This window comes from Macaca nemestrina, chromosome 10 (genome assembly GCF_043159975.1).
Source record: "Macaca nemestrina isolate mMacNem1 chromosome 10, mMacNem.hap1, whole genome shotgun sequence".
Taxonomy (NCBI): Eukaryota; Metazoa; Chordata; class Mammalia; order Primates; family Cercopithecidae; genus Macaca; species Macaca nemestrina.
Window position 1 is genome coordinate 133,558,028 of NC_092134.1, and position 20,276 is coordinate 133,578,303.

Genomic DNA, 20,276 nt, shown 5'->3' on the forward strand with positions numbered 1-20,276 from the left:
CAAGAGAACTAGAACTGGAAGTGGAACCTGGAGATGTGGCTTAATTGATGCAATTTTATCAGGAAACTTTAATAAATGAGGAGCTGCTTTTTATGGATGAGCAAAGAAAATGGTTCTTGAGACAAATATTACTCCCGGTGAACACGCTGTGAACATTGTTGAAGTGATAATAAAGTATTCAGAATACTGCATAAACTTAGTTGATAAAGCAGTAGCAGGATTTGAGAGGACTGACTTCAATTTTGAAAAAAGTTTACTATGAGTAAAATGCTATTTAACAGCATCTCATGCTACAGATAAAAATTTCATAAAAGGAAGACTAAATTGACACCACAAAGTTCACTGTTGTCTTATTTTAAAAATAGCCACATCTACCCCATCCTTCAGCAACCACTGCTCTGATCCATCAGCAGCCATCAACATCAAGGCTCCACCAGCAAAAAAAGATTTTCACTCACTAAAGACTCAAATAATTGTTAGCATTTTTAGCAATAAAGTATTTTTAACAAAACTGTGTACATTTTTTAGACATAATGCTATTACATAATTAATAGAAGACAGTGTAATGCAAACGTAACTTTTATATGAATTGGGAAAACAAATAATTAGTGTGACTCACTTTATTGCAGTAATTGCTTTATTGTGGTGGTCTGGAACTGAACCCACAATATTTCTAAGGCATGCCTGTAGGTTAGTTTCAAATTGAACAAGGCAGAAGTCAAATGTTGCTGAAGTTCACTTAGATAACATGTAAAAGATTTAGTATTTGAAATGAGGTGGTCTGACCTGTGCTACTAACATTTGTGCTGTTTTGATTTTATGTATAAGATGCTTTAGATAGGAATACCAGAAAAAAAATGACAGTGATTGGCTTACAGTTTTAATTGTATTGTTGCCATGCACTAAGATATTATTCTTCTAAGTTTATGTGTGCTATAGTGATGTATACACATATATTTTTCCATTTTGGGGGGATGAAACAAAGTCCAGAGATACTAATTTTGGACAGTTTTCTGAATTATTAGTTTCTATTTAGTTTCTCTAAATAGACAATTCAAAATAAAAAACATACTGATACCATTACCCAAATCCAAGATCTCCAGACATTTGAAGTAACAAGTAAAATTTGAGGTATTTCTGTTATTGTTCCTAAGCCCTCCAAATCAGCTTATTTATTGTCTAGAAAAAAGATAAAGATTCAAGTGTCTTTGAGTGTTAGTGCACAGAGCTTTAAGAGTAACACACATTTATTAAGGATGTGTTACATGCTTGGAATTCTGATCAATACTTTACATAATCACATTAAATGATCTTCACAATTAACTTATGAGCAAGGTAATAATATCAAACCCATTTCAAGATGAGAAAATACAGTTTTAAAGACACTAAATTACTTATCCAAAGCCACATAGAGAGTAAGTTCTAAAGTAGTGATATTTCTCTAACTGTATTAAAGACTACTTGTATAAGAATTGTGTCATGGTGCTGGTAAAAACCCAGGTCTCTGTGTGTCCTCAGTCTTCCCACTGAGTAACATCAGCATTTGTGTTTCCTATTTGGTTTCTCTATGTTTTGACCAACACCTCCGTTGAGATGTTTGAGAATCATGTTCATAAATTGTATCCACTAGTTAAAAAAGGGAAGCTGTGGGAAAGAAATGCAACTTTTGCCTATATCCTGTGAAAGGGTGCCTTTCTACATATTCTGTAAATGCTTCCTCAGTTACTCAGCAAAAATAAAGCACAGAACTGTTAGGAAAACGCTAGATAAAGCATTCTTACTTGTCCTTCTGTCTAGTAGCCTCTGGTTAAGCAGCATTTATTCATTTTACAAACCCCATGAGTTTTCTTGCAAACTTTCTTTTCCTTCTCTAGCACAGAAAATTACTACTGTTGAATCTAACCAGAGGTAGACTTGGAATAGTAATTGTATTTGTGTAATGTTTTAATGATTGAGGTATTTTTCTCATGAATTATCTTATACAATGAGAAACTAATATCTCTCTGTTTTGTGAGCCAGGGTCTGGGGTTGGTGCTGGTAACAGAATAGTGAATGGGGAAGTCATACTCTTCGCTTTCATGGAGTTTCTAGTACAGTTAACACTCTAAAGTTTTATTTTAGATTGTAGAACTGTGAGGTATAAAAGATGGGTGTTATTATTTCTATTTTAAATATGAGAAAAAGGGAGTTAAAAAGGCTATGAAACTGGTTCATGATTGTCATTTACATAATTGACACCTAAATTATTTTGCTGATTCTAAGTTTAATATTCCTTTTACTATCTTACACTGCCTTTCAAACCTAGATAGTTTGGACAGATTTCAACAACTTTTTGCACAACTTATATTAATTAAGCCCTAACCTATATTGGCCTGATTTTGATTTTATGTGTATATATCTGAAGATGCAGTAAATCATACTATGTTCAGGTAATTAGAAATGGAGGACAAGAAGAATGAAAATTAAAGGAAAATAGAATAATTGGGAAGTAAATGATAAACTCATGTTATTGTTTCTGTATATTCAAAGAAGAGACTAGGGAATTCTGATAGGAAAGATAATATTAAAAATAACTCCAAAGAGAAGAAAGGGAGAAATACGCAATTTTCAGCTACTGATTCATTCATACATATCTTTTATTGTACAATAAAGCCCTTATCTGTGTTATCCTATCCATCTCTTTGCATTAAGGTAGTTGGTCAACCTTGGTCATGCCAGCCTTCCTCTCACACATTAAATAATGTTTGTTTTCACAGAAGGTAGGGTGCATTTTCCCATTATGAAAATAAGCACAGTTCATATTTCCTTTTCCGTCTTCCAAAAGCTCAAACCTGTGAATGGGAAAGTTAGAATAAATTCCTTTGAAAACTAAGCAAACAATCAGTAATCATACTCTGTGTATAGTAGTTTGATGCACCAAATAGAGTCTCTGAGGAAAATAGGAAAAAAAGAAAAAGCAATTCTCATTGTTGAGAAACTTCCACGCTGCTTGGCAGTACAAGGTACGTATATTTGAAAAGCCCAATATCAATTTCATGTAGCATCAGATTGGGAGCAAGGGAACTCTAGGTACAATAGGAGCCCTGAAGAAGTGATGGAGATGGCTCCAGAATAATGGGAAAATGCGTTATCTACAAGATCAGACTTTAGTTCAGTATTGATGGAAGGTCAGGGCTTAGATGAACTGACAGGAGATGGAAGAGCCCTACAGGACAAGTAGCTGCAATGGATGGGAATACACTCGTGGAAAAGTGAGTTGATTCAGTAGTTTTGAAATCAGGCTTTCTGTTACAAGATAAATCATCTAAGACAGCATGCTGTATTTTAATTGTCTGTTAAGTTATATTTCTTTCTTTCTAAACTGCTTATAATGAGAGGACAAGGAACATATACTTATTAGTTTATTTAGAAAATATCTGCAGAACCATGTGGCAAAGATTTTCTACGTGCTGAGGACACACTGATAAAGAAAGACAAGGAAGATAATGTCTTTCTTGTTGGGGAACTTTCATTTCAATGGGGCGATACCAGCAGGAAGCCCACAAAAAATAGACAAGAAAAATTCAGACAATGGTAAGAGTTACAAAGAAACAAAACAGTGGTAGACTGTATGGATGTGGGTTTAAGGGAGGCTAATTTAGTTTGGGTAGAGTTAGCCTCATTGAAGAAGTGATGTTTAAAGAGAGACTTGAGTCACAGGAGATAGATGGTCATGGAGTTGTGAAGGCAGAGCATTCTAGCAGAAGAAAATAGCAAGACAAAAGTCTTAAGGCAACAAAACAAGTTTGATTTGTTGGAAGAATGGAAAGAACACTAATTTGCCTGCAATACTGTGAATGAGGCAGCAAGCAATGGGAGATAGGAGATAAAGCCCAAGGTCTGTGAAGAGGCTTGCTTGTAGTTGTAGTATCCTAAGATTCTACCTATAGCAAATACTTAATAAATATTTGTTTAAAAATTTAATAATTTGAGTAATTATCAGATTATATAAGTTTTGGTTATCAGTTTAAATTTTAATTGAAGAGAGACTGCAGGATGTACAGGATGAACAAAAGATGTCGAGACTAGAGATTAGAAAGCCATATAGGAAGCAACTCAACTCTTAATGCAATTAGTCCCTTTGCCTGGATTGTTTGTAGAAGGATGAAGCTTCATTAATGGACATTGGAATTATCTTGTGAACTACAAAGTATCGAATTCTTGGAGACTCCTAGAATAGAAGAGTAGGCAAAATAACACTGAAAATTCAAAAGGACTCTCAAGGTAACAACTGTCAACTGTAAAATAATGATAATGAAATTTTGTTTCAAAAATATATGAAGATAATCAGAGCAAGCAAAACACGAACACACACACATGCACGCATGCGTGCCCGTGCGCGCGTGCGCACACACACACACACACACACACACACACATACATGCACACAGTGTTCCATGGTAAAGTTGAATGTAAAAATGAATGGGAATAATATCAGAGATAAAGGTGGATTGTGGCTTAGATAAAGAGCAAAAGAATGGGAGAGAGGGGAAAGAAGAATTGTCTTATGACCAGTACTCTCTTGTTTGAATTAGCAGGTAAATGAACCAGCTGCTGCTTATACAATCCATAGTAGTGACTTGGACTGAAAGAAAAGGAAATCTCAAGAATAAGAGTTTCTAGTACTGCCTCCTATTCTAAGTGTCCAGTGACTTACATATTTTCTGAGAGAACCGAGCCATCCTCCCACTTCCAGACCTCATTGGACTTCTGGCGAGATAATCCGACCCAACGAATTAAACCAGTCCTGGCTTTGATGTATTCCTATAGTAAACATAAATAAACACAATAATCAGAATCCCTCCACAGCTCTTGGTAATGACAGACAAGCTTCGTGATAAGACGTTGGACAAAAAATGTTGGATTACATGTCTATATTAATATTAATGAATTACATTTGATGTTTGAAATTGTCCCAATTTGACTTGTCTGAGAACTTAAAAAAAAAGTAGGACACAGGTAAAATTGTACACAAAATAGCTGATATTCTAATCTTGCTTTGTTTTATGACATATATTTAGATCTTCAGTCAGTTGAGGATTATACTCCCAAATAGAATACCAAATATGATTCAAAGGAATACATGTAAACAGAGAAAGGAAACACAAAGAAATATATTGTTGATGAGCTGTATATTCCTTAGAGTTAAAGTCCTACCTGCTTTGGTTTTATTGCTCGTCTTGCCTATAAAATCTTATATATAGAAGTATTAACTTGTTTTAGTTAATTGTATAAAGGCATTTATGATGTCTTTCTCAAAACGATTTATAAATAACGTACATCTACCTTTCCCTATTTACTTTCTTCTAATTAGCAATTATCACTATCTAGTAAACTATATACTATATCATTTGTTTTGTGTCTTGGCTGTTGCTTTAACTAGAATATACTCTCTTTGAGGTTAAGGATTTTTCTTTCTGTCTTATTAACTGCATAGGTCCAAATTCTGGAATAGTTTCAGCACATAGTTGTTGAATTAATGAAGGAATAAGTGAATCAATCAACCTATGGGTAACAAAATTATGTGAAGGCCAAATGCTTATACATTCTCAGACCTCCCAGAATAACAAGTGATGATGCATTCTTGGTAAATAAAAAATGACTTGAGCTTCTTGGCAGATATGTGAGACTCAAAATGGCATTCCACAGGAGATATTGTGTGAAAGTCATGTGTGACTGTTTATTTCTTAAAGCTTGAGCCACCAGGAACCTTTCTGTTATTTCCTAATATTTTCTTTAAAATATATCAATATTCTATACTTCCCAATAGGAACTGACAGATAAATTCTACCTGAAATCCAACTATACAATTTCTTATTCTCGAAAAGTTGCATGACTACTTTTAGTTATAAATCTTCAACCTGGCATCTGCCTAGACTAATACAAATTCAGGATATGCATATATGTCTCGAATTAATCTCTATATAATAGAGCTGAGATTTTTAGAAAACTATCTTATTTTGCTGGAGTGGAAAGAAAAGCTAATTTGTTTAACTGGATATCTCCCGCATGAGTCTGAGTCCACAGAAACAGTAAGCGGACAGCACAGCAAGTTAGAACAACAGAGGATACAAATAAATATGAACATTGCTGGGCTGACTCTTTACGTGTGACCCACTATGTCCTGAGCTGTCAGGAAGGGACAAGTCAATTTGACTGATCAACTCTAGCAACGTTGTAGAATATTATGATTGGATTGAATATTTGGGTTCTGTAGTTCTTACTAGGTTTCATAAGGTTCTTAGATCAGTACAAACGGAAAGATGTTAAGAAAAATGTAAAAAACAAAAAAGGTCAAGTGTTACATTTGAGGTTTCTCTCCCTTGCCTCCAAAATATTTGACATAAGAATCTTCTTACCAGAATGTTATGGTTGTCAATCTTCAGTAGAGTAGCATTCAAGTCAGTGCAGTACTGCTTACTCTCTTTCCATGTTAAGTTGTGCTTGAAGAACCCATAGCAGTTATCTCCATAGTATCTCCAGTTTGTGTCACAGGGGCTGCATTTATGACCTTCTGGAGAAACCAAGCACAGGAATGGTGTATTTTTTCTAAATTGGGCTTACATGTTCTCCACATTCAATATTTTCTGCATATCTCAAGACTCTCTTCAGTTGCCATAAGAGAAATGCTCCAGGGGTTGGAGAGATGAAGAGGTTAAAAAAACAGTACTTACTGAAAGTGCCCTTTAGTTCTGATTGTTTTATTACATACTGGCAGAAACGCTTTGCTAATTGTTGCAGAGTTCCTGTGCGATTTTCATTCTCATCTTGTAGGTAATTATGCTGCATGACAGCTAGATTCAAAAAGTAAATAATAATAATTTGTAATTAGAACCATAGAAATGATGCAAAGATCTGTCATTGAATTTTCATTTCATTAACATTGCCAATATGTGAGGAGTTAACTAGATACACATGATTAAATGAATATTGAAAAGTGTGAAGGGGCTATAAAGAACAAATCAAGAAATAGAACTGACACCTGAGGGTTAATGAGTGAACTGTTTGAAGGAGACAATGACAAATAAAAAAATCCCAACATCAGTAATATCCCCAGAGCTTGTATTCACTTGCTTCAATACAAGCTTCTCAACTGAGTTGTAGAGGTGAATGACCTTTTATTTTCTGTACTTTCTGTGATGCCAAACTATTCATTCATTTAAAAGTGCATACTGATTTCTTGTTATGCTTAAAGTACTTGTGATATTTAGGTAAATAATAAAGAAATACAGTATGATAAGTGTTAGATTCTAACATCTTTTAAAAAATCAACAAATGCACAAACAAGCAACAACTCCACAGACTACAGTGTGCCATTGGAGGGCTGTGAGAATTACAGAAAGAAGAAATGCAGAATAATTTAGTAAGCAAAATGAGAAGCAGAAAATGTTAGACAGAGAGAATTGAATGAGAAAAATTTCAGACAAGGGAACATGGAATTTATATATGAAATTGAAAAACTCTAGTTTGGTTGGTTCTTAGGATATGCAAGATAGAAAAAGGGACAAGGAAGTTTTTAAAAATAGTTTTGATCCACACTGAGGAGGGTCTTAAAGGCTGGTAGTACATTCTTAAAAATAACTTTTAATTAATTAAAATCTTAAAACCTTATCTTAAACTCAAGGAAATGGTCAGCATTCTCCTTTATTGAGATTCTCTTGGTAACTATCTGTAGGACAATTGGAGTAGTGATAAATACACAAATAGTGACCATTGAGAAGCTTAATGGGATATGCCATGACCCTTTCAGTATTACCTTCCTCCAATCAAATTTCTGGCAGAGTCAATACTTACACCAAATCCCCAGAGCTACCAGCCCGACAACCATCCCCACGCACAGAATCAGCAGAATCAAAGCCATCACACGCCACCAGGAGGAAGAAGCAGGATCAACTGTAGGCATATAATAAAGATATCAAGGAGCAGGCAGTACGGGTTAGCTATGGGGAAGGCTCACCCCTGCCCCTGCCCCTGCCTTCTCAGGGTCCTCCAAGTAACAGAAAGAGCTTTGCTGGCAGATCTCACCTGTGTTCTCTTGATGATCATCAACAATAGGCATGGCCCACTCCCATACCACACACCCATCCTCATCCCCAATGGACTTTACCTCTCCAAGCCAAAATATTACTTGCTGTTAAGGCCTGATGCGTTTGTATTTTTTGTTTTGTTTTGTCTTATGCCCACCCATTCCATGAATAATTGTTTTAATAAACAGCAAATGAAGAATCACACTCATTTGCTCACATTCAGAAAACGAAACTTCCAAACATTCTCTTCCCTTATCCCCTTGACTTCTATGCCCTCCAGCATTAAACGTTCAGAACCTTAATGCAGTTTTCCCTGCATGTATATTGGATGCTTGTAATCTAAATAGGTCTGTATGAGCTTATGAAAACACTACTCAAATGCTTTAGAGCATTAACATCATTCAAGAAAAAGAAATTAAACTATATACACTATCCATAGTAGAAAAAGAAAAAAACAGAATCAACTCATTTTTTAAATTAATTTCCAAATTATTGGCTCTGAGCATTCTTACCGGAGATGAGAGCTGGTTTTCGAGTTTTAATATTTAAGGTGACGTATCCATCTTCATCCTGCATGGCTTCCCGAGTACTGCAACTGAGCTCGGAGTTCAATGACTTTGCAAAATGTAGTTTCCAAGTCTTACAATCTCAATATCTGTCAGTATATGATCTTCCTGTCTCTAGTAGGGTAGAACCATGTGAGATGGGACACATTTTTTTCTTTGCTTATTGTTTTCCAGGAAGCCTTTTCATAGCTGCTCAGAGATACATGGATCTTGAACACAAACACACAAAAATAATAACTTGTGGTAAAGGAGTAGATAGGGTATTTTCTTCCTGTTTTTTTTTTTTTTTTTTTTATCTTCAACACTAAATAAAGGGGCATTCCATCATATGTATCCTTTCCAAGAACAAAGGTTCCTGCTTTATCTTAGCTCTAGCTTAGTCTAAATTATATTGCTGAAATGAGAGATTTCTGATGAAAATTCATGGATAGCTCATCAGCAGATACATAGTTTATCCCGTTGTGAGAAGCAAGTCTAATATAATTGGATCTGACAGGGGCTAAATTAGCTGTTTCATAGTCTTGTGTTGGAGGAGATCATTCCTGATTATAACCTAGAATTTATACAACTTCTTGCATATTTTACACATTTTATTTTTTATTTGAAGGATCCACATGAGGCAGGCCTGATATTGCTTAGATTTAGGTATTGAAGGAAAACTATCAAATAAAGTAAAATAATACAGAGTGAGTGACTTGCTGCATTGTTCTTTACTAGTGTTTGTGCTTTAAAGTGAGTTTCCTGGAATGGAAGAATTTTGATTTGGTGAAATCACTTCATTTCAAGTACAGTGGTGCTTAGATGAATATTTAAGACTGAATGAGTCCTAGCACCCTTCCATCACAATGTAATATGATTGCACATATTTAACTTTATGAAATGTGCTTTTAAATTATCTTAGCTTGCATTGAAAGTAGTTATAAGCACAGCCATACAAAGCTAGCTGATGCGTTTATTATAGGAATATTGGGAAGGATGTTATCTATTTTGCCAGAGAGTAGCTCTTACTTAGTTTTATGGCTGATTTTTACTTTTGTTAAATCGCCATGACTAGCAAAACTTTTAGTAGGCATTTACCTTATAAATAATCTAAATTCTATTTTTCTTTAATTAGCAGAGTATTCAACTTTTCAATATAGTTGTTATGTGGGCTGTAGTAGGCGATATTTTGTTTATTAACTTGCCCTTTGGCATAGCTTGTAGATTTTTTTTCTTCCCTGCTATATGCTTCACTCTGAATTCCTTGTCAATTCACTTAAAATTATCTTTCATTCTAAATTTCTGTCTCTATACTCTTCAAATTACTTTGAGAATGAGGTGAAGAATAAATGTAACACACATAAAAGACATTCCCTAATTTTGGAAAGCCAAACTTATTATGATTCAAATATTTTTACCAAAACTAATTCTTAATTAAAAAAATCACACTTGAAATAAATGCCAAATTTTAAGAAAGGACTAAAAATTTAAAAAAAACATTAGATCCCAACACCATTTTTGTTGCTGAGTTTCTTATCTCAGTTAAAATATTCAGGGATTCCCAATCATAAGCTGGGTAAATTCAGTCACTTCCCATTCATCTACCACTGCTTCTGTTCTCATAACTTCTCTTTCAGCCAAAAGGGACTCTTCGCTCTCCCATCACTAATCCTCAGGCTTTTCTGGAAGATTTGGGTTGGAATGGGGTTTGATCCTCTCTTCCTTCCTTTCTGCACCTACTCATCAGCAAGTCCTGAGGCTATTCTGTCACAGTAACCCCCCTCTTTCAGGTTCTGTCACTGCCTTACTTCAGTGTTTTGTTACCTAAAATATACAGAAACACTAAAAAATAATTGAAAAAATAACTGTGACAAAGTAACAGAGAGAAAAAAAAATGTGCAGAGGTTATAGTTCAAATGACACTTTTCTAATAAAGCTTTATTCTGTTCTCTAAGGTACCAAACAGGCACATATGAAAACTTAATTCGTTACATTAAATCAGATATGTAAAGGTAAGATCCAAGGACATTGAGAAGATTTTGTAATTATTGTCAAGAGTTTTTGTTTATTAACAAAAACTTTATGATGGTATTAAAAATAACCATTAGATTGCTTTGTTGAGGTATCCACATTCTCTACGTCTTGAGCAGCTGATTTCATTATAAAACATATCCCATTTATTTTTGAAAACCACCAGGAATGTGCCAGGATTAGTTCTTGATCCTTTAATGCTTGGAACGGTATATTTAATGCCTGAAGTATTTAACACGCTGCCTTTGGAGACACTCCTTTCCTATATCTCAGACTCTGGACTTTCCATTGCTTCATTCCTCTTTCTTCTTGTAATTTAATCTTTCTTTTTGGATCTTTGATCATTCCAGCCACAGTCTGAGAGTCTTATATCTTATCTGTGTTCCACAAAATACATGTTTGCTTTTCTGTCTATCCCCCTAACGTGACTTTGTGGTGTTAGAAGCAAGCTGAGTGAAGACGGAGGCTCTCAGGGCCAAAGGAACTAGCCCTTGATAACACTGAGTTCTAATTTTGCTCTCTCCCCACATTCTATAAATGTAAGTTGAGTTACTCAGCAAAAATTAAGCAGAGAACTACAGGAAAGAGAGACAGATATCACAAATGCTTCTTTTCCTTTTCCCTAATCCAGAGTCTTTGCTAGTTACCTTTTAATCATCCTCTAAAGCCCATTATTAGCTTATTTTATTTCTGCGTCAATATTTTAACCTTGCTTGAATATCTTATTCCCTTCTCCTTTTCTTCACTAAGGAAACTATATACAGCTAAATTTTTTTTTTTTTTTTGAGACAGAATCTTGCTCTGTTGCCCAGGCTGGAGTGCAGTGGTGCAATTTTGGCTCACTTCAAGCTCCACCTCCCAAGTTCACACCATTCTCCTGCCTCAGCCTCCCAAGTAGCTGGGACTACAGGCAACTGCCACCACGTCCAGCTAATTTTTTTTTTTTTTTTTTGTATTTTTAGTAGAGACAGGGTTTATCATGTTAGCCAGGATGGTCTCAATCTCCTGACCTCATGATCCGCCTGCCTCGGCCTCCCAAAGTGCTGGGATTACAGGTGTGAACCACCACACCCGGCCTAAAAAAATTCTTTATTCCAAATTTCCTGATGAAAATGAATTTGAAATAAAACCTTTTATTCATTTAATATTTTATAGATTAAGAACACTCTAAATTGTCTGTTTTAAAGCAAATATTTAACGAATGTTAATTACGTTCCAGACACTGAAATTGGTGCTGAGTATTCACGGAGAAAAATCATGAGGCTAGTCTTTATGAAGCACAGAGTGTTAGATTTTAGCTATGTGAACTTCTCTTTTTTTATTTAAAAAAAAAACCGAAAAACACACACACACATTTAGAACATCTTACCCACCTGACTACACACCAGCCCACCTTCTTGTCCCTCTTCCTTGCTTCACTCTTTTCTATAACGCTGATCACTATCCGACACACATAGTTATCTTCGGTAATAAAATTTTCATCCATTATCCCCAGAAGAAAATGTTTCTTGGCTCTAAAATAGTGATGGACATTCACTTAAAGCAGGTTCTCGAGTAACATCCTTTTGTATAAGATTGTTTTGTTATAATGTTTTGAGGAAAAAAATTGCTTCCTACCTGGGGCCACTGTGTAGAGTTTGCACGGTCTCCTCTGTCTGCGTGGGTTTTCCCCAGGTCCTCCAGTTTTCTCCCACATCCCAAAACTGTGCACATTAGGTGAATTGGTGTGTCTACATGCTCCCAGTGTGACTGAATGTTGGTGTGTGTGTGCGTGTGCCCTGTGGTGGGATGGTGGCCTGTCCAGAGTCAGTGCCCACCTTGTCCCTGAATTGCCGGGATGTGCTCTGGCCACCTAAACCATACAGCTGGAATAAGCAGATCGGAAAATGAATGAATGAATGAATACAAATTATTATAAAATAAGAATTTGTAGAATAGTCAATAACTATACAAATGCAGTATAAACTAGACAATAAGCAATGCAGTCTGAAAGCACTCAGGGAGCCCACTCTACCGATAATAGTCTTGTTGACCTACATCATTTAGAAGGTGCTTCTGACAATTTTTGCTTTGCAAATATCCATTCCTTGATTTAACCTACTGCTATGACCACCAACACCCACTGTTTAACCAAAAGTTGAGTAAATAATTACCTTACTTGTTTTTATTCCTCTTTCCTGAATGTATGTATTATGTATAATTCACAATTGTTTTAATAGTTACTTTTAGAAGTGTTTTGAGTCTTTATTTACCACTTGGGTAATGTTTTTGTGACCAGAAATATGCTGTAAGTGCTTAGCTCTTGTTTATATCCATTAGCCTATGATCAGATTGGCTTTGTTCTACCTTGCTTCACCTAAGTCACAGTTTCTAAGAATCTATTAATTAATGATGTTAAGTGATGACTTTCTGTGTTACTCAATACATATTTGTCGAATAAGTGAAGCATATATGTATCACAGGCATTATAATCCTGATTTTGCACACGGGAAGAGAAGTTTAAATAATTTGAGGAACTTGTTAATCATCACACTTCTTGTAAAAAGTATACCATTTACCCGGTTTCTAAATTCTTTCCACTACATTATGATGTCTTTCATAGACTCCATTATCTATGTTTTTGGCTGAACAATGAGTTAAAGACACTAAGATAACAATGACAAGGCATACATGCAGTAAGAATGAAAATTAGTGGAATACATAACGTTACGGCTAAGACCGATCAATATACAGGGATGGCCGGTGGATTTGTAAAAGAGAAAGACAACAAGATGTTGACCACTGTGGGCGTTATAATAATGATTCCAGACAGAAACAAAAGGAAGTGAGTGTTTCACAACTGATGCTAGCTATTCACAGACTTTTGAATGTATACCACTTTTTTTTTTTTTTTTTTTTTTTTTTGAGACGGAGTCTTGCTCTGTCACCCAGGCTGGAGTGCAGTGGCCGGATCTCAGCTCACTCCAAGCTCCGCCTCCCGGGTTTACGCCGTTCTCCTGCCTCAGCCTCCCAAGTAGCTGGGACTACAGGCGCCCGCCACCTCGCCCGGCTAGTTTTTTTGTATTTTTTAGTAGAGACGGGGTTTCACCGTGTTAGCCGGGATCGTCTCTCGATCTCCTGGCCTCGTGATCCGCCCGTCTCGGCCTCCCAAAGTGCTGGGATTACAGGCTTGAGCCACCGCGCCCGGCCTGTATACCACTTTTACACCAAAGCTGTCGCCTTTGACTTACCAGGCTTTCCCCAAATACCAAATACTGTTTAATCTGGAAATCGTAGGATTTCCTGTCATAGAAAAGTATAATTAATATTTTCTCCTTCATTTACAGAAAGCTTAAACATGTGGATTTCAAAATGAAATAAGTTTTTTTTTAAAGTTAATAAACTAACCAATTAATAAATATCAGACCAAAATGACAGCAGAACATTTATTACAAACAGTAGGGAAACTGAAGGAAAAAAATGTGTCAGTCTGCATCATACCACAGAGTTGATCAGGCATATGTACACAAAACATATGTAAGTAAAAAGTTAAATAATAAATAACAATCAATTAAATTAAGATTTACATTAATATTTGAAGAAAAGGTAAATATTGACTAAGAGGAGAAAGGAGAAAGCAATGTTTTTCAGGCAGGGCAAACATCTGAATAAAGGTCAGGAAGTTTGAATACATGTACTTCTTGTAAAAAGCAATACCAGGCGTCAGGCATGATAGCTCACTCCTATAATCCCAACACACTGGGAGGCCGAGGTAGGAAGATTTCTTGAGCTCAGGAGTTTGAGACCAGCCTGAGCAACATGCTGAAACCCTTCTTCTACCAAAAACAAACAAACAAAAAAAATTATTTGTGTGTGGTGGTGTGTGGCACAAGTCCCAGCTACTTGGGAGTCTGAGGTGGAAGGTTCACTCAAGCTCAGGAGGCAGAGGTTGCAATGAGCCAAAATTGTGCCATTGCAGTTCAGCCTGGGTGACAGAGCCAGACCAACTCAAAAAGAAATAAAAAATAAGCAGTACCATCTAATTTCATCTAATCCACCCAGTGTGATTGAGGGAAATCATGTGATTAAGGTGAAATGGGAGAGTTCTGGCCCCCCTTGCAGGGTGTGTGACAGGGGTGTGTCTATCTGTTTGACTGTCATGAGCTCAAATCCCTTGTGGGAGGGACAGCATGCGGACAGGCAGGTGGAGGGGCTGGGGTGAGCCCTTTGGGCTTGGGCCCCACTGTAGTGTCTAGGGGTGGGTGCCTGGAATGCCAGTGTTACAATGCTCTTTTAGCTCTGCCATCTGCAGACAGCTTAAGTGTTAACCAGCTCAGTGACTCCTCGGCCTTTCTGCAAGGGCAGAGGGCCAGTGTGACAGCTTTCTGTATTCCAAGCTCTTGTCCAGCATCCCAGAAGAAACAGGTCACACATGAACTCAAAGGATGAATGTGGGGGTTTTACTGAGTTGTGGAGGTGGCTCCTAGTGGGATGAATGGGGAGCTGGAAGGTGGATAAAGTGGGAAGTGATCTTCCTCTGGGTTTGGCCATCCAACAACCAAACTACTCTCTGACCACTCCCAGCTGAACTCCTCTTGGTGTTCAGAAGTTCCTCCTGTTCTCTCTTTCTCTGCCATGTCATTCCACCTTTCATCTGCTTGTCTTCTCATCTCCTCGTCTGCTCATCTGATCTGGAGCCTGGAGTTCAGAGTTTATACGGGTACAGAATAGGGGGCATGGCAGGCCAAAAGGCAAATTTTGGGGGCGTGAAAACAGGAATGTCTATACACATTTTAGGCTGCCAGTCTCCTGGCTTGAGGGTGAGGCACATGCCAGGGAACCACCCTCTTCTATATATATATATGCACACACACATATATATATACACACTTTAAGTATACATATATATAAAATATATATATACACTTTATACTTTAAGTTCTAGGGTACATGTGCACAAAGTGCAGGTTTATTACATATGTATAAATGTGCCATGTTGGTGTGCTGCACCCATTAACTTGTCATTTACATTAGGTATATCTCCTAACGCTATCCCTCCCCGCTCCCCCCACCCCACGACAGGCCCCGTGGGTGGTAGGAACCACTCTCTTCTACCCAGTATTTCCCTGTCTCTTGTCTGTATCAAAGGGAAAGTGAAATCATCTAGTATATTTGAATTAAGGATTCGCAGAATATTAAGTATAGCTACTATTGTACTTTCCAATTAAATTACTATAAAACTTCATGGCAGGGACTATTAATTAATCATTTATTTGAACATATGTTTGTTGATCACTACAGATGTCCCAGGCACAATTCTATTTTCTGGGGACCAATGTTTAATGAATCATACAAGCATTTTTTATAGTAGAGGGTGGTCAGCACAGATAGTAAAGAAACATAGAAAGCAAAGATCAAGATAATTGTATATCATGGAAAGAGTTATGAATGAAGAAAAGTGATATAATCGAGTTCTTCTGGACAGGCTTGAGGCAGATCCTGGTTGTGTTCATGAGGATTGGATTGGTTTGTTTAAGCTTCACTGTCAGTGCTTGGACAATTGCCCAGGTTTCTTCCATTTTTAAGATAATCCAGAATAATCCAAACTTACTTCTACGATGACAGCTGCCATTTATTGCTCTTTCTATATGCTTTTATCAGTTATATTTGTGGCAGGAATTAAACTTATGACAGATTTACTATTAAGAAAAACAAAGCACAGAAGTTCAGTAACTTGCCGAAAGCCACAGGGCAAGTAAGTGTTGCTCCGGGATTTGAATCAATTCGTCTGTTTTCATAGTGCTTCATTTTAATTGGGATATTTTATTATGCTGGTCAGGTATATTCACCTGATTGGGTAAATACAAGGGTTAATAAGTTTCAAAATAAATTCCATCCTATATCCATCCTCTGTCTCCTCCTTGTGGCCATTTATTTTCCTTCTGCTTTTAGTTTATTTTTGTTTCCTTTAAGTCTCGGATACCTCTGGCTTTCATCTTCACTTTTCCCTATCTCTTTTTTGTAAATAATTCTGAATTAATTGTCATTCTTGCTATTCTCTAGGTACTTGCCCATTTAAACCCCACTTTAAAAGTGTCCTCTGAAATAAGCATGAAATGTGAGAACAGAAAGAACAGAGTGAGAACGAATCCTTCTGTCATGTTAACTCAGTATTTCTTTTAAGGTCTTTTAAATCAACAATACTTCCACATTTAATAACTGTGTTTCCCTATTTTCCAAGGTGAACAATATTTTCTGACAGATTTAATTCATGTGAGAGCAGCAAGAAATATCAAAGGTGATTCCAAGTTTTTAGCCGAGAAACTGTACACATGGAATGTACATTTATTAAGAAGAAGAAACACATTGGGAAAAAGTACCCATTTTTTGATGTGTTAAGTTAGAAAATCATATAATATGTTGAAGAGAATATGCCAAGAATCCAGTCAGATATGTGATCCTGTAGATCAAGCACTGGTATGGAAATAACAATTTTTGGACATTATCAATGTATGGCTGTTATCTCAAGTCATGAATCTGTAAGAAATTAATTCCTATTCTGCCTTTCTCTGGGTACTATTCAATTTAGTTCAATCCAGGATAAGTTTTTTTTTTTTTTTTTTTTTTTTTTTTAAATAAGACCAACATTTGAACTCTAGGGCACGAAAACATCTTAAGTTAATTTAAAGAGGAATCAGTTAATCTGAGGGAGGATTGGGTTGTGACTGAAGCAAAAGGAAAACCAAGAGAATGGTGTCCTAGGGAACAAAGTATTTTGGAGAAGCAAGTTTATTATAAAAAGTGAATAATCAGTTATTTAAAATTCTGTTTATACAATGTGTAAGATGAATCCTAAGAACCAGCCATTGAATGGGTTTATATTGAGGTAATGATGACTTTAGCAGGATTGTTTTTATAGAAATAGCGAAGGAAAACGCCTAATTAGAATAAGTTCGAGAAGACCACAGAGAAATTTTTGAAGCCATTTGTTGTTAAGAAAATTAGAGAAATGGGGTGATCATGTGTATGGTGGTACGATAAACAAAAGATGGCTTTTGCTTGTTTTTACATAGGAGATATTACATCATCTTGGGAAGTCAATGTAAGTGAACAAGTAGAGACGAAAAAAATGGAAAAATTGATAGTGCCAGAAAGAAAAAAAGAAGGAAAATTGCAAGCTTGAAATCTTTAAGGAGACAGGTGAATGGATTTTAATATACAGATAGAGATTAATCTTAGATGAGGTAGTACAATTTAACCACTGTTGAAAAGGATACTACCTTACATACTGATGTAGATGTTTTGGTATATTTGATTAGTGAAACAGAGAAAACGCCTTTCTGAATTTTTTTGCTTAAGATAATGTTAATGGAAAAGCCAGGTTAACCACTGAGTTTGTAGAAAGAGAAGACAGAAATTTGAGAGTTTGAGAAAGAAAAAGAGATGGGGAATAATCTTTTAGGAGATTTGCAGAACAGATTGATTAGTAAGAGTGCTGGGAAGTTACATTTCAAAAACGTAAGATAAAACCAGCTAATATGGTCACATTCAGCTATTTGAATGTATGCACAGAGCAGGTAGGGTTGGATTTAACCAAGCTGCATTTTCTAGATGCTTATGATGAATGAAGAGATAAGCAAGGAAGTTGGAGCTGTGTGTAATAAAATGAGTTTTATAATTGTTCCCAGTAAGTGGTGCATGCTAGGTATAATAGGCAGTGAGACATGAGGGACTGACAACAATGAAAAGGTGGCATGGTCAGTGAGGTTGCTATCTCAGTGGGCACTGAAATACTGTAGAGTGCAGAATCCCCAGAGAGAGTGGGCTGGAAAGATAGGAGGTGGAGGTCAGAGAGTGAAATATCTGAAACAGATAATGGAGGAGCTTCTCATACTGGAAATGAAATTGCCTGCACTCTACGACAGTGCTGTTCAAATAGCAATGTTGGGAATAATGGAAATATTATTTACCTGCACTGTCCAATTGCATAGTCAATGCCACCTGTGGCTGGTAAGTACCTGAAGTATGACTAGTGAGACCTAGGAAATACATTTTAAATTTTATTTAATTTTAATTAATTTAAATTTAAATAGGCCGGGCGCGGTGGCTCAAGCCTGTAATCCCAGCACTTTGGGAGGCCGAGACGGGCGGATCACAAGGTCAGGAGATCGAGACCATCCTGGCTAACATGGTGAAACCCCGTCTCTACTAAAAATACAAAAAACTAGCCGGGCGAGGTGGCGGGCGCCTGTAGTCCCAGCTACTCCGGAGGCTGAGGCAGGAGAATGGCGTGAACCCGGGAGGTGGAGCTTGCAGTGAGCTGAGACCCGGCCACTGCACTCCAGCCTGCGTGACAGAGCAAGACTCCGTCTCAAAAAAAAAAATAATAAAATAAATAAATAAATAAATAAATTTAAATAGCCATTATATGCCTAGTGATTACTATGGTGAATAGCATAGCTCTCAACTAGGATCATCTAGTGGGTGACTGATTTTTGTGTGCGAGCAACTGATTTCTGAGTGTGGGTAAGGTTATTGGAGGCAAATTCAAGAACTGAGAGCTCAGAGTATTGGAATTATCACCCACCCGAATGTCGAAATCACTGATGATAATCATGATAGGAGTTGAGGTCAATACGATTTAAGATAGTTGAAAAAATAATAAAGAAATGAGAAGAATTTGGTAAATGACTGTAACAAAGTGAGTTTTTTAATAGTGTAACCGATAAAATAAGCTACAGAGATGCTGTAAGTTTTTAAGGGAGAAAAGTACAGAAATGTCTAAATTAATATGATCATACACTAATAATGATAGATGATACAGCTTTTTGGATCATAATAATAGAAAGTATGTGAGAAGTGTTACCAATCTACTTTCTCTTAGAAATAATTAGGAACCAGGTGACATTCTTCATCGTTGTTCAAGCTAAGCATCATTTCATGGATAGTGAGAGGTTAATACTTTGTTGGGAAACTTTAAGGTATGTGAAATAATTAAGGAAATGAGGATACAAACCCAGTTTTTGCAAAATCTGGCGAAAGTTATGAGCGGTGAGGCCAGCTGGACTTCCTGGATAGAGTGGGGAGTTGGGGAACTTTCCTGTCTTACAAGAGGATTGTAAAATGTACCAATCAGCGCCATGTAAAATGCACCAATCAGCACACTGTAAAACACACCAATCAGCATTCTGTAAAATGCACCAATCAGCACACTGTAAAACACACCAATCAGTGCTCTGTAAAATGCACCAATCAGTGCTCTGTAAAATGCACCAATCAGCAGATTCTAAAAATAGCCAATTGTGGGGAGGATTGTAAAAAGGGCACTCTGATAGGACAGAAATGGAACATGGGCGGGGACAATAGGAAATAAAAGCTGGGCACCCCATCCAGCCACAGCAGCAATCTAGTCAGGTGCTGTGGGTGCTTTGGCTCTTCACGACAAACCTTGCTACCGCCCAGTCTTTGCGTCTGTGCCATCTTTAAGAGCTGTAACTGTAATCCCAGTACTTTGGGAGGCCGAGGCAGGTGGATCACGAGATCGAGACCATCCTGGCTAACACAGTGAAACCCCATCTCTACTAAAAATACAAAAAATTAGCTGGGGTAGTGGCGCGCACCTGTAGTCCCAGCAACTCGGGGGAATGAGGCAGGA

General features: G+C 36.8%; 2 protein-coding genes across 4 annotated transcripts in view; one reads left to right on the plus strand and one right to left on the minus strand.

Annotated features, from left to right (window-relative positions):
- Positions 1-4,703, plus strand: part of LOC105499917 (C-type lectin domain family 12 member A) — a 28,821-nt gene extending 24,118 nt beyond the window's left edge. The window contains exon 7 of one of the 2 annotated variants that reach the window (XM_011772792.3): positions 4,575-4,703. In XM_011772792.3, the coding sequence (XP_011771094.1) occupies positions 4,575-4,581 (7 nt within the window). In that variant the 3' untranslated portion in view covers positions 4,582-4,703. The remainder of the gene's footprint in view (positions 1-4,574) is intronic. The other variant, XM_011772793.3, reaches the window with a different exon arrangement.
- Positions 1,826-13,954, minus strand: LOC105499916 (C-type lectin domain family 1 member B). 2 transcript variants are annotated; one of them, XM_011772788.2, is made up of 9 exons: positions 13,873-13,954; positions 12,260-12,507; positions 12,016-12,156; positions 8,579-8,841; positions 7,834-7,932; positions 6,714-6,833; positions 6,399-6,553; positions 4,697-4,803; positions 1,828-2,831 (listed from the first exon to the last, which is right to left on the minus strand). In XM_011772788.2, exons 4-9 carry the CDS (start codon positions 8,640-8,642, stop codon positions 2,687-2,689), a joined length of 690 nt encoding a protein of 229 aa, XP_011771090.1. In that variant the 5' UTR covers positions 8,643-8,841; positions 12,016-12,156; positions 12,260-12,507; positions 13,873-13,954; the 3' UTR covers positions 1,828-2,686. The 2 variants fall into 2 exon arrangements, with proteins under 2 accessions (XP_011771091.1, XP_011771090.1); XM_011772789.3 differs by lacking the exon at positions 7,834-7,932 and having other exon boundaries at positions 1,826-2,831.
- Between the last annotated feature and the right edge of the window lie 6,322 nt (positions 13,955-20,276).